The 12,776-nt window shown below is 40.9% G+C and overlaps 1 protein-coding gene across 6 annotated transcripts in view; it reads right to left on the reverse strand.

The window, feature by feature from the left end:
- Positions 1 to 12,776, reverse strand: part of LOC133488068 (protein unc-79 homolog) — a 45,807-nt gene that overhangs the window by 31,699 nt on the left and 1,332 nt on the right. For 4 of the 6 annotated variants that reach the window (XM_061795505.1, XM_061795506.1, XM_061795507.1 and 1 more), the window contains exons 2-6: positions 9,238 to 9,358; positions 3,907 to 4,220; positions 3,049 to 3,219; positions 1,445 to 1,540; positions 1,003 to 1,058 (exon numbers count right to left, since the gene is read on the reverse strand). In XM_061795505.1, the coding sequence (XP_061651489.1) occupies positions 1,003 to 1,058; positions 1,445 to 1,540; positions 3,049 to 3,219; positions 3,907 to 4,220; positions 9,238 to 9,358 (758 nt within the window). Of the gene's footprint in view, positions 1 to 1,002; positions 1,059 to 1,444; positions 1,541 to 3,048; positions 4,221 to 9,237; positions 9,359 to 12,776 lie in introns of those variants that run through there. The other 2 variants (XM_061795508.1, XM_061795509.1) reach the window with 2 other exon arrangements.

Consider the following 12,776-nt stretch of genomic DNA (forward strand, 5'->3'; position numbering starts at 1 on the left):
CCCATCTAAGGCCTCTAATTTAATTTTGATTATTATTTTAAAACCGACTTGGAATGAGGAGAACTAACCAATCAGAGACTGTCGAGACAGGTGGCGTGAGCGAATAGTGTGTCAAAATCTTCACGCTCACGAGCCTTGGAGACACAGCAGCTTCATGCAAAAGGAGACTATTGTGGATGATGTAACTTTTGTTAGCAACAAAAGTTAAAAAGGAGGAATTAGACAGCTCTCAACTTCCAATCAAGGGTAAACATATACTGCGTAAAGGTGGTGTTCTATACATGGACGGCTGCATATTGCTGGGATTGGAAAACCGGCGGCGGCGACGTCTGAACGAACGCTGACGTCACGGTTCTCACCGGGTTGTCAGGTAAATTGATCACCTCACTTATATTTTTAATTAATTGTACATTCCAAAAAATACAACTTCAAACGGGTAACATTTTGTTTGGCACATTTGCTAGTGAGCTGGGGGCGTTTCTTTGGGCAGAGACGCGAGGGGGTGGGGTGGCGAGTGAATGAGTCTACGATCAAATCTTGCTAGAAGTTTGAAAATTGCGTACTGCACATTAAAGCTACTGTCTTCTCATCAGCTTATTTGTTAACTCTGATGCTACCGCTGGCTAGAGGATATTCAGCTTAGTGCTGAAGAGGGAAATGGAGATAAGCTTAAGTTTTGCTCTAGTAAATATTGAAACAAGCTCAACAAGAGGTAGCAAAATATCAATATATAAGATATTCCTTGTAACTTGGGAACATTTGCTGTTTCCTTCGGTATTTATAAATTATATTAAGCTAATGTTCGCTAAGGAAAAGCTTAGCTTCCTATTATCTTAAAGCACACATGCATGCTAGTAGTTTCATCATACTATAAACACAAGCTATTCTATTTGTTTTTCAATTCTTAGATGATAAAGGAAGCTTTACATTTTCCATCCATCCATCCATTTTCTGAACCGCTTATCCTCACTTGCAATTAAAGCCAAAATAAACTAAAGATACCTTCCACACTTCCTGTTTGTGCTTCATTAGACACTCCAGCAACTGACAGTGATAAACTGGAAAGGAGCAAAGATACCAATGACTTCATACATTCTTTTTAATAGACTACGATATATGGACAAAAATATTGGACTATAGCTTTTCTGTTTAATCTGTTCATCGCTCACATTTGGAGTAGACTGCTTCGTTCAATGTGACTCTCAATTCATTTGGATAACAAGACATTTTGAAAATCTTTCGGCTATGTGCGTGGAGATGGCCCTTTTCTGTGTCCAGTGCACAAAGCAAGGTCCATAAGGGCATGCTCAGATGAGTTTGGTGTGGAAGAATGCAGAGCCAACACCTTTGGGATAAACTCGAGTGGCATTTGTGAGCTTGGTGCCCCAGTACTTTTGTCCATATTCACATGAACACACCAAGGGCAGCAAACATTACGGATTACCTGGATTTGTAGTGTACTGCATTGCAATCATGAGCATAGAGGAAGCAGACAGATTAACATAGGCTGGGACTCCCCCCTCCCTCCGGGTGGATCCCACTGCATTTGAGAGACAGAAGACTGGTAACGACTTGATCGATCATTTCTTTGTGGTGTTAGCTTTATTTTTGTAATTTCGTTCCGGTACCAGTATGTAGGTTTTTCCTCTTTCTAATGCATATTAGTCCATTTGTATACTTGAAGCTACAATCTACATTCATGTCCCACATAAAGCAAATTGTTGGACTCCAAAAATAAATACGTGTACCCTTTCATCAATGCCAAAAAGGTAAATGTAAAAGTCAAGTCTCAAGGAGGGTACAAACAAAGGTTACCACCACTGTGACAAGACATTGTGGACATTGACGTAAGTGGGACCTCCAAAGTCGACCACAAGTCTGCTTCCAATTTGTTGGTTTTTTTAAGTAACAATGTTTTAAGGCATATTTGTAACTATCAATTCAAGTGTGTAGGTGTGTAGGTAGAATCGCACTGAAATAAAGTTTGAATAGAATAACATTCGATGACACACCATGAATCGAACAAAGACGTGGGGAGGCAAGTCAACTTCATACACCGCTGTTACACAAGTTTAGAAATAAACAATTATGTACTTACCATTAACGTTCGTGACGAATGAGGCAGTGCAAACATGCAGAGGGATGATTACGACGTGTGCCTGGGTGGTGAGTCGCGACTGATTAACACTAAATAAATCTTTCCTGTATACCTTTCATTATTTTATGACTGATGTAGACTTATATTGTACTGAGCAGCCTGAACAGAGACAAGTATCAAATTTATGTAATGCGCACCTATTTCCTGTGGTCATCATTACAACTCGCCTATTTGCTGTAACACACTTGGGGAGTCAATCCTTCAGAGCCATATTTTTCAAACTGTGGTATTCATACCACTAATGATACATGGGGTGCCTTTAGTGGTATGCGAAAGAATCACTGCCTGAGAACCATTCCGTTTCATTTATTTAACTTTTTTTTTTTCATTTATTTAACATTTCATTCATTTAACTATTTTACACTTTAAGAGTGTTAAACCTTTATGGAGGTACAATTTTTATTCAACATTTATGTGTTTTTTATTTTCCTTTGTTTAAGTTAATGTTCAAACTGTGCATAATGTTACAGTGGCTTTCAATAATATTAAATATACTATATATGTATATATATATATAATATATAATATAATCTGTTTTTTATTTCTTAACACTTGGTCCTACTAAGCGAATGTATTTTAATGTTGGTTATGATAATGGTACTTGGAGAGCTAAGTATTTTATTAGGTGGCACTTTGCAAATCACTGCTTTAGATGGTCAGTGAACTGAAGTTTTGTCTCATGTGACCTACTTCATGATGTTGAACAAAGTTTTTGTGCAACCTTTTGAGATATTTGTCTAAAAAATGCATTATGTTAGATGTTCAACTTCTTCTGAGGGTAGAGTCAGTATTGTGGACTTCTTTCTGTACTTGATGTATATCGACTTTTTATCATATGTATGCTTTTATATGTGAATATATATATATTTTTGATTATGACATATACTTACATATGGCCATGGGAAGGAAAGAGGTGCTGAGGTACTCAATGATGTCTTTGTGGAGGAAAGGGGGAAATGTGGCTAAAGTGGAGATCATAGTATAGGGCAAAGTGCTGAGAATATCATCACTGAGAAAGGGCAGAAGGCAAGTTGTTGTGTAAAATATGGACTGGCCCAGATCTGATGGAAAAGAAGAAAGGCAAAAAAAAGACAAAGAGAGATACACAGACACTCATTCAATGAGCTGTATGTACAGTACTCACATACTGTATGCAGCCACAATGCTAAAAACCTTAACTACATTTCATCATTCAGTACAGCAGTGAAAAAAAAGAACAATTGGAATGTGTTCTTTCTTGAAAAGCTGCTAAAAGTAAAGTTTGCACTGAGGAAAAGTGGAGCATTCTAGTCAAAGTGATGGGATTTCATGCTTTCTGGCTTTCTTTAACACAGGTAAAATATTAATGAGAAAAAAAGAGCACTGATCGTGAAAAAAAAACTGCCAATCATTCCCTGGCATACTAACAATGTCAAACTTTGCTTTACAGTATGCATACGTTTTCAATTTAGCATAATGTACTTTCACATGAGCATAAACATTTCCTCCCACTGCACATAACAAACATGCAGTCGAATATGATGCACAGAAGAGAAGGCCTATGGCTGGTGTGTCCAATGGCTTATGAACGATTAGGTTGACAGGATCCAGCGTGCTCCCAAACACCCCATGCATCCCTCAAGATCCTCAGCGGGACTTCTCTCCATCCCGTTAAAAAAGAGGCCAAAAAAGCGGAAGTGGCTTCATGCAGGCCAGACGGCTCGGGGGATGATGATGACAAACAGTGGTGCACTGGGGCCTTGACTCACCATGCTGACCGTGCTGCAGCAGGGGCACCAGGTCAAGCAGGGTCACGAGGGTCACATAGAGGCCCTGATAGTCCAGAGAGGGGTACTCTGAGAGCTGAGCGTCCCGACTCTGCTGCCCCTGCCCCCCGCGGTCTGACGGGGCATCGCGCAGAACGCTGTAAAGGAGGGAGCGAGTAACTGTAGGGTTGATGGAACTGACTTGTGGTCTTAGAGATGGGGTGAGTGGGAATGGCACAGGAAAAAGACACATGGTCATGGGCACGGCCAAATTGGAAGCTTCCTGGTTCTCCTTCCTGCCTGTGCGGGACAGAATGCTGCTCCGGGGTGGGAGGGGGAGGGGAGGGGAGGGGAGGGAAGGGGAACAAGGGAAAAAAAGAGACAACAAAGACACAAAAAAACAGCACATTACATTGAAATGGCACTACAGAGACAGCGTAAATAGAAAAAAACAAACCCAGATAAACCCCACATAGGATGCAGTGTCTCACGATAAGACTGTATTGCCCTGCTCGGTCTGTTCAGTGACTTTAATGCATTTTGCCTTGATTTGTCAAACTTGGAAAACAAAAACAAAAAATATGAGCACATACTGTGATGATCACTGCATCTCATGCGTATCTGGTGACAAGGAGCAAAAATATAAAAAATGGCATGTTTTCAGTGGCAACCCCATACTTCTCCAAATACTATAAAAAGGACACAGCAAACGTCTGTTCCTTGCTGGCTGCCTTCATCCAATCAGCGACGGCTACCATGCAAAAAGGCCAATGTGCGGGAGTGGAATTTGTGGGGGTGGGGAGGGGGTTGGTTGGGGAAACTGAAATTTCCTTGTCTTTAGTAGGGCTGTCAAGGATGGAAGTGACACCAAATTGGTTTAGGGAAAATACAGAGGTGACACTTTTGAAACATGCTTCAGCCAGTAATAAACATGTGTGTGAGGTTAGATCAAGTGCTCCTATTTCACAGCACATGTTTATTGCACCAGAGAAATAATGTCCGTATGCATACAATATGATACTGCACCAGTATCATCGGGAGAAATAATGAGATCCAACAGGCATATGGATTCAGGTTTCTAAAATAAATGCCACTAGTCTACGGTAGAGGAGCAACTAGAATGACAAAGGAATAGGTTGTATCAAGGGGAATGACTGGTAACATTATGTTTGTGAGCTAATGCAGGATGGACAATTGTGTTTGCTGTCCCCTGGGGAAGGTGGTGGACATATTGCATTTTAAGGGAAAAAACAAAAGAAAAACTTGTCGGGTTGAGTGTGGAGCATCTAGGGTGGAGGAGGGGGGAGGGGGCCAGAGAGCATTGCTCTTTTACTGCACATTATATGAAGAACTACAGCTGTTCTCGTAGGCAAAGAATTGAACCCAGATTATAAAGGCCGGTGCTTTTTTGCTGATGTTAAAAGGCCACATTCTTAATAACAGCATTGGATGGTCAGTCAGAATGGGGGATTCAATTGCAATGTTTACACATTAAATGTTTGTGTTTTAGCAGCAGAACACAACATTTTACGACTTATCCTCTCTATGTTATACTTATAAGTCATATACAGTGGATGTACAAAGTGAACACAGCCCTCTAAAAAATATCAGATTTTTCTGACGTTAAAAAAGGTACCTTGATAAATCAATTTGAAAACCTTACAGCCAGTACAATTCAAATGGAAACTAAACTGTTTGGGGGTAAATATAAAACATACAATGAGATGGTTACAGAAATGCACACCCAGAAACTAAAAACTAAACTAATTCCATCTTTTTGGGTAGGACATCTTGATTTTTGCATTTAATTGATTTATTTTGTAGTATTTGATATACATAATGTATTTTATTTGTCCAGACTTCCTTGCAAAAGCGCTCGAAACATGTCTGATTTTGAGGGCATCATTTGTCCACAGCCTTCTTCGCATCACCCCAGCCCCTCATGTGCCATTTTGTGATTGGATTCAGGTCTGGGCTCTTGCTGGGCCACTCCCAAACTTGAATTTTTTTTCTCTTTATGATATTATCAGTTTCTTTTTTCTTTTTTGAGTAAAATATCAAATTTGAGGGGGGAAGATTTATTGTGGGCTCTATTTTTTAAATCAGAAAAACCTTTTATTTTAACAGGGGTGCGTTCACACTCGGTATCCAATGTACAGCTTTTTACAGAATCAAGTCAATACACAGACTGTACCTCTGACTTCACTGCCCATTTCTCATCTACAGAATACAGTACATCATTGAATTGAACCATGAACAACACACAGACGCACTCGCACACATACGCTGGACTGTTACACGCCGACACAGACGTACTGCGTGTGTCTACACACACACAAAAAAGTACAAACATATACACATAAAACACATGTAGAAATGCACTGATACAGAGACGTGACATTGACTGTCAAACTCTAAGATGTCGATAAAAAAAAGAACTGACTATGTGTTGCAATAATTCAAAGCATAATCATATGTTTTTGCTGATAAAATGGTCAGATAATATAGATGTATTTATTTATTTATTATTTTATGATCATCTGCATCTGAAAAAAAAAATGATATCTGAATATACAACCTGTTCCTTGGGCCTGTATAATAGTGGGCAGGATGACGCTTGCCGGAATAAAAGGACTGAGTAATTCCCTTTCTCACTTCAATGATATTATCATTTGAGGCAGACTGTCATGGTTTCAGCATCTCTTCTGCTGTATCTGTGGCAGCAGCAGCAGCACAGTGGTCGCTTATACTGGACCAAGCCTCAACAAAGCATGAAGAATCCATAGTAAAGTGCGAACATCAGTGTGGATACTGGATAATCCTAAATAACTTTGGAGATTATTTCTCTGTTGTAACAATGCATTTTAAATCGCTGAAAAGCCTGTATTGCCTTTTGTATAACTAATGCTCCACTTGTGAGAAACATGCATTTATGGAAGTAAGTGCATTGCACCCCTGGTAAAAGGTGCCAAATCTTCACTGCCTACACCATACAGTTTATTGTGCTGTTGCAACTGGCTCTTGTTTGGAATTTTCGGTACCCCCAGCTCATGACAATCAAGACTTGAGTGTGGAGAACACGGGAAGTAACGCAGTGATGACAGTGTGATGGTGAGGGTGGCATCTTCTGAAAGTAGCTGGGTTATCATTGCCGGCAATCTCGAGCCAACGCGATATCAAGATGAGATTTTGCGTCCCATATCTCCAGTGTGGGTCCATTCTCCAAGATGACACAACATTTGCCTCCACATAGTGGTTGTTATCAGAGTAAAATGGAATGAAGGGCAAAAAAAGTGACTTGCCAACTATCCTGACCTCAAACTGACTGAACACTTATGCATATCACGAAACGTGACCAACACAACCATGTTGGCTGACAACTCCAAACAAAAGTCAATAGCATTAGTCATTCGAACTGCTCTAAGTGCTAGAGGACTCTGCATCTTTTTGCACAATTGTTTTTTGTTTTTTGTCAATGTCTTTATGTCTCCAAAGTGTTCTGTAAATTGACTGTCTGTTGTACTAGAGCGGCTCCAACTACCGGAGACAAATTCTTTGTGTTTTGGACATACTTGGCAAATAAAGATGATTCTGATTCTGATTCTGATTCTGATTCTGATGAGCACCTATTTAGTATAGGCAAAGATTTAACTCATTTTACATGGGCTGGAATTAAACATGCTCTCCAAGGGTATTTAATCAGGGCTTGACATTCACTCTTTTGCTCACCAGCCACTGCAGCGACTTGTTTCCCAGAGACAGTAGCCACTTAACATTTTTAGTAGCCACAGAAAATTGTGGGGTGGGGGGTGATCAAACTTTTTCCCGATCAAAATACATTTGGCAATGGGGGTGGGGTTTACAAGGGAACTGGGAATAACCATTCATAAAAAAATATGTTCTAATGTTCCGTATTAGCACATGCTTTTACATTGACAAAAAAAGTAAACCTTGTGAAAATCCGTTGAAAAATGAGCAAGTTATGACTTTTCAATGTATATGCATTGCCTTTGATGGGAACGTTACCCCCACCAACGTAGCCGCCACGTAGGCACGTCGCTTAGACAGCTGCTACAGCCCACTGGCGTATCAAGTTTTCTATTCATATCTGGAATTCTAGTGTTACATCAAACACATAACCTGTGTGCTAAGGCTAAGAAAATCATCATTGTTAGCATAAAGCTAATGTTAACCTTTACAGCTTTAAGCACGTGGCGTCACTAACATTGCCGTAAATATTAGCAGTTTACGAGAATAGCTGACAAAGATAACTGTCCTTGCTCGTCAGAAATGGAGTCAGCCAAAACGTCCTTCCTTTTTAGATGATTGTGTGTCACTATTGTGCTGCCATGAAAGGCAATTTCTGTCTTGCAGGTTTTGCATCACATCTTCTTCAGTATTTTTGGTCAAATGCTCAGAACTTCGGGCTCCGTTGCTAATGTCCGTTAGCCATAATAGAGTTAGCCACAGCTTTTCCGGATAGGCTACATCACGGCTGATACAGATTGCCACTACTGCGATTGCGTGTCAAGTACTAAAAGCAGCCAAACAACAGTGGCATCAGCAGGAGGCTACTGAGGCAGTTTTGAGAGAGAAACAAATCTTTAAAAAAAAAAGACATTTTTAAAAAGGATGACATCGAGTGGCTGTGACCGGCATCCGCATCGGCAGAAATTCACCTGCTTTTGGCGGGTTGGCGGGTGCTAACGTTAAGCCTAAAGTTGTTAGAACAGAGAAATAATCTACCATACACAGTTTTTTATTACTTTAGCTTTCACTCAGTTGATAGTAACATGGAGCACAGTTCCTCCATTATTCCCTATATTCCCTTTATAAATGAGCAAATACGTTAAGACTGCACTAGTTTCGGTACGGAGCCATGTGAAATATCCTGTCATTCGATGAGGAACGACACATGGAAGATTCATTGTGTCTAAAATGGATGCCCACTTGGCCTTTGCTGGAGCAGGATGTTCTTCCTCTGACTTCCACAGCACCCGTGGGAGTGCACAACTGTGGAGCAGCCCTTTGTAGGTCCCTCAGGGAGGGCCACATCAAGGAAGCGTTCATCCAACAGCTGACCACTGGATCAATAAACATCCTGGAGCTCCGCCTCAGCTGTTTTGTGTGCTCTTGCGTTTTGAGAGCTATGGTGGTCGGCTTCCTTCACTTTGCTCCTTGATTATTCAATTTTATTTTATACATGTAATGGTGTCAAAAAAGTGTGTCACAAAAACACTATGCTAAAAAAAACAACTTATCTGACCATGTAGAAGTCTAGATATCAGACATTTTGAAATGTGTTACCTGTTGGTTCCAGAGCGGTGTACTTACCTGAGAAGGGTTTGAGAAAAGTATTTCAGTGTGTTTGCAATGTCAGTTCCAGAGGGCACGGGATAAATATTGTGTTGCACACGGTTGTGATACTCTTGCAAGTATCGTATCTTAGAAGCAACTATAGACAAGATAAAAAGCAGAGTGACAAGCAAATTAACAAATTGAGAAACAAACATATTTAGTTGAAAAAAGACATTTTGGTTTAAAATGCATTCAGTTCGAATGTAATACAGCTAGTCTCTCGCATCCATGCAACATGGATCCATCCATCCATCCATGTTCCGTACTGCTTATCCTCACTTGGGTCGCGGGCGTGCCGGAGCCTATCCTAGCTATCTTTGGGCGAGAGGCGGGGTACACCCTGAGTTGGTCGGCAGCCAATCGCAGGGTAACACAGATGTTCCAGTTAAAAAAATTAAACAGAGGCTGTGATTTCAGTACCTTCTGGCCCTCTTCAAGTGACCTTTTAAGCTATTTCTATCAGGTTACAAGAAGCCCAAGGGGAGGCGGTTACCTAATGCTTATAGGGGTCAACATGTGTGAAAGAATGTTGTTTCAAGTCCCAAGGCAAGCAAATGTACTCAAGGGTAAACACTTACTCAGCTATTCAATTATCTTTAAATTGGGCAATGATGTACAGTGCTGTGCAAAAGTCTTAGGAAACCAGTAGCGTTGTTCTTTTATGATCATTTTAACATTGTAAAATGGTAAATAATAAGGGAGATACATTATTTAGGGTTCCATTCAATTTAGGGATGCAGCTTCCCATCCATCCATTTTCTATACCCCTTATCCTGTTCAGGGTCAAAGGAACTAGAGCCTATCCCAGCTAACTTCGAGCGAAAGGCGGACTACACTCTGTACTGGTCCCCAATCAAGTGCAGAACCCTTGCTGCCTTCAGGTGCATGAACCACTACACTGCAGTTTCCAATTATTGCTCAAATGTAAGGTAGCTCACATAAATACAGTACTTCACACTGTAGTCTTTTTAAGACAATAGATATTTAATAATGTATGGACATTGTAGCATTGCTAAAACACAAAATGTAATGGAATACTGACACTTTGGGACAATATTGTACGTCTGCTTTAAATGGGTGTGAAATGTTTGCAATATGCCACTTAAAATCAACTGTGATAGGCTCCACCTGTGACCGTGAGCAGGATAAGAAGTAGAAAATAGATGGATGCATTGTGATGATGCTGACAACCAAGTAGTTACACAAATGCAAAAATACTCCATGCTGTGGACTAGTGCTTAGGTATGTTATTAAAGCCAGATCACCGGCCACCATATTTTTTCCATTTCGCTGTTCCGGATTTCCCACTTAGATTTAGCGGCGGTCCACCAAAATCGCCTTTCTCATTGTTTCGCACAAGGTAATCCTTGTGCTAGTCACTGATGGTATAGTGGTACATTTGTCTGACGTGGGTTCAGTTCCCACTCAGTGATGGTGTGAATGTGAGTGTGAATTGTTGTCCCTGTCTATAAGTGCCCTGCGACTGACTGGCAACCAGTTCAGGGTGTAGTCCACCTTTCGCCCAAAGTCGGCTGGGATGGGCTCCAGCACCCCGCGACCCTGAACAGGATAAGCGGTATTGATAATGGATGGATAATTCTGGTTCTACTGGTCGATGACCTTGTTGGGAAATCCCTTTACTACCTAGTTTTTTACATTTTCAATTCAGATGAGATTTTCTGGTGAACGACTGGTTAGCACATCTGCCTCACGGTTCTGAGGACCGGGGTTCAAATTCCGGCCCCACCTGTGTGGAGTTTGCATGTTCTCCACGTGCCTGTGTGGGTTTTCTCCAGGCTCTCCGGTTTCCTCTCACATCCCAAAAACATGCATGGTAGGTTTATTGAAGACTCTAAATTGCCGTTAGGTGTGAATGTGTGCGTGAGTGTTTGTTTGTTTATATGTGCCCTGCGATTGGCTGGTGACCGGTTCAGGGTGTACCCCGCCTCTCGCCCGAAGATGGCTGGGATAGGCTCCAGCATGCCCGCGACCCTCGTGAGGATAAAGCGGTACGGACAATGGATGGATGGATGGATGAGACTTTCTGTGTTTCTAACAAAGATGAAAATCGATTTCTGCGTCAAAAATCACTTTGGCTCCTACGCCAATGTGATTTGTTCAATCAAGCAATTGAAAGTGCAACGATGGGTGTGTCTATCCTTGACTACCTGTGGGGGCATTACAATACATTCTAAGGAGCGGTGGTACGATATACTGTATTAGCTAATGATGTTTACTGCATGTAATTGTATCAGCTCATAGACATCCTGTTCTGTAAGCCGTTTTTGAAGAGACATTGCACTTTATCTTCTTTTTTCAAGCGTGAAATTATCCCAAACTTTCGACATTCTCTGTCTTTTACGCACTATTTCCTCCTAGCTTGCTCTTATTGCTACTTGAGTCTGCAGTAACAGTATTCCATGTAGAAAAATTACCACCACAAAACCCTGCGATATAGGAAACATCTGCAATATGAAATGAATTACTCTAGATATGCATTATTTAAAAATCTGGGATACGGTAAGACCGCAAAAACTGAACAGCAATATGGCAAGGGACGACTGTATGCAGTACTGTGCAACAGTCAAAGGGACCACAAGCTTTGTTGTCTTCGTGACTTTTCCCGAGCAGTGATTTTGGCACTGTTCATCCACCCATCCCGCTTATCCTGTTCAAGCTCACATGTTAGTCTGAGCTTATTTCAACAGACTGTGGGTGAGAGGCGGGCTGCACCCTGAACTGGTCACCAGTAAATCCCAGGACACATATACAAACAACCATTCACACTCACATTCACACCTATGGACAATTTAGAATCTTCAGTTAACCTAGCAGCCTGAGTACCCTGAGAAAACCAATGCAAGCACATGGAGAAGTTACATCCACAGAAAGGTTCAAGCCGAGATTTGAACCCCCATTTTGACATAGCAAAAGTTAATAGTAGGACATATAGTATACAGCTGTTATTAAAGTTGCATTTCATTTAGCTTTTGAAGAGACTGTCCTTTGCAAATAGTTGTTGCCCTAAATTTAGTTTTTGCCTTAATAAGTTATGTATATTTTCAACAACAACGGTTAATTGTGCAAACTCATGCACGTCTCGGCATAGTTCTCAGATACATTTCACGGCATGCGATAGAAGTACACTCTAAAAAAAAAAAGGGTTCTACATGGTACCCATGACCCAAATGCACTTCTTTGGCTTGTATGCATCAGGGAACTACTCTTTACTATTTAGCACCCATTCTTAGTGGTACTATATGAAATCAACCATTAACCAATGGTTCTATAGCATCAAATGAAACCCAAAAGGGTTCTTGGATAGTAATCGTAATATATTATCCAAAGACTTCTATGTTGCTCCATAGAATAACAAGTGCTGAACAGAAACAGTAAAGAACCAGTAATGAACCCCTAAATAACCCCAGTGGTGTACAGTGGTGCTTTATGGAACCAGGGGTGCAATATAGAGCCTCTGAATCACCTTTATTTTCTGTGTGTGTGTGTGTGTGTGT

This window comes from Phyllopteryx taeniolatus, chromosome 13 (genome assembly GCF_024500385.1).
Source record: "Phyllopteryx taeniolatus isolate TA_2022b chromosome 13, UOR_Ptae_1.2, whole genome shotgun sequence".
Taxonomy (NCBI): Eukaryota; Metazoa; Chordata; class Actinopteri; order Syngnathiformes; family Syngnathidae; genus Phyllopteryx; species Phyllopteryx taeniolatus.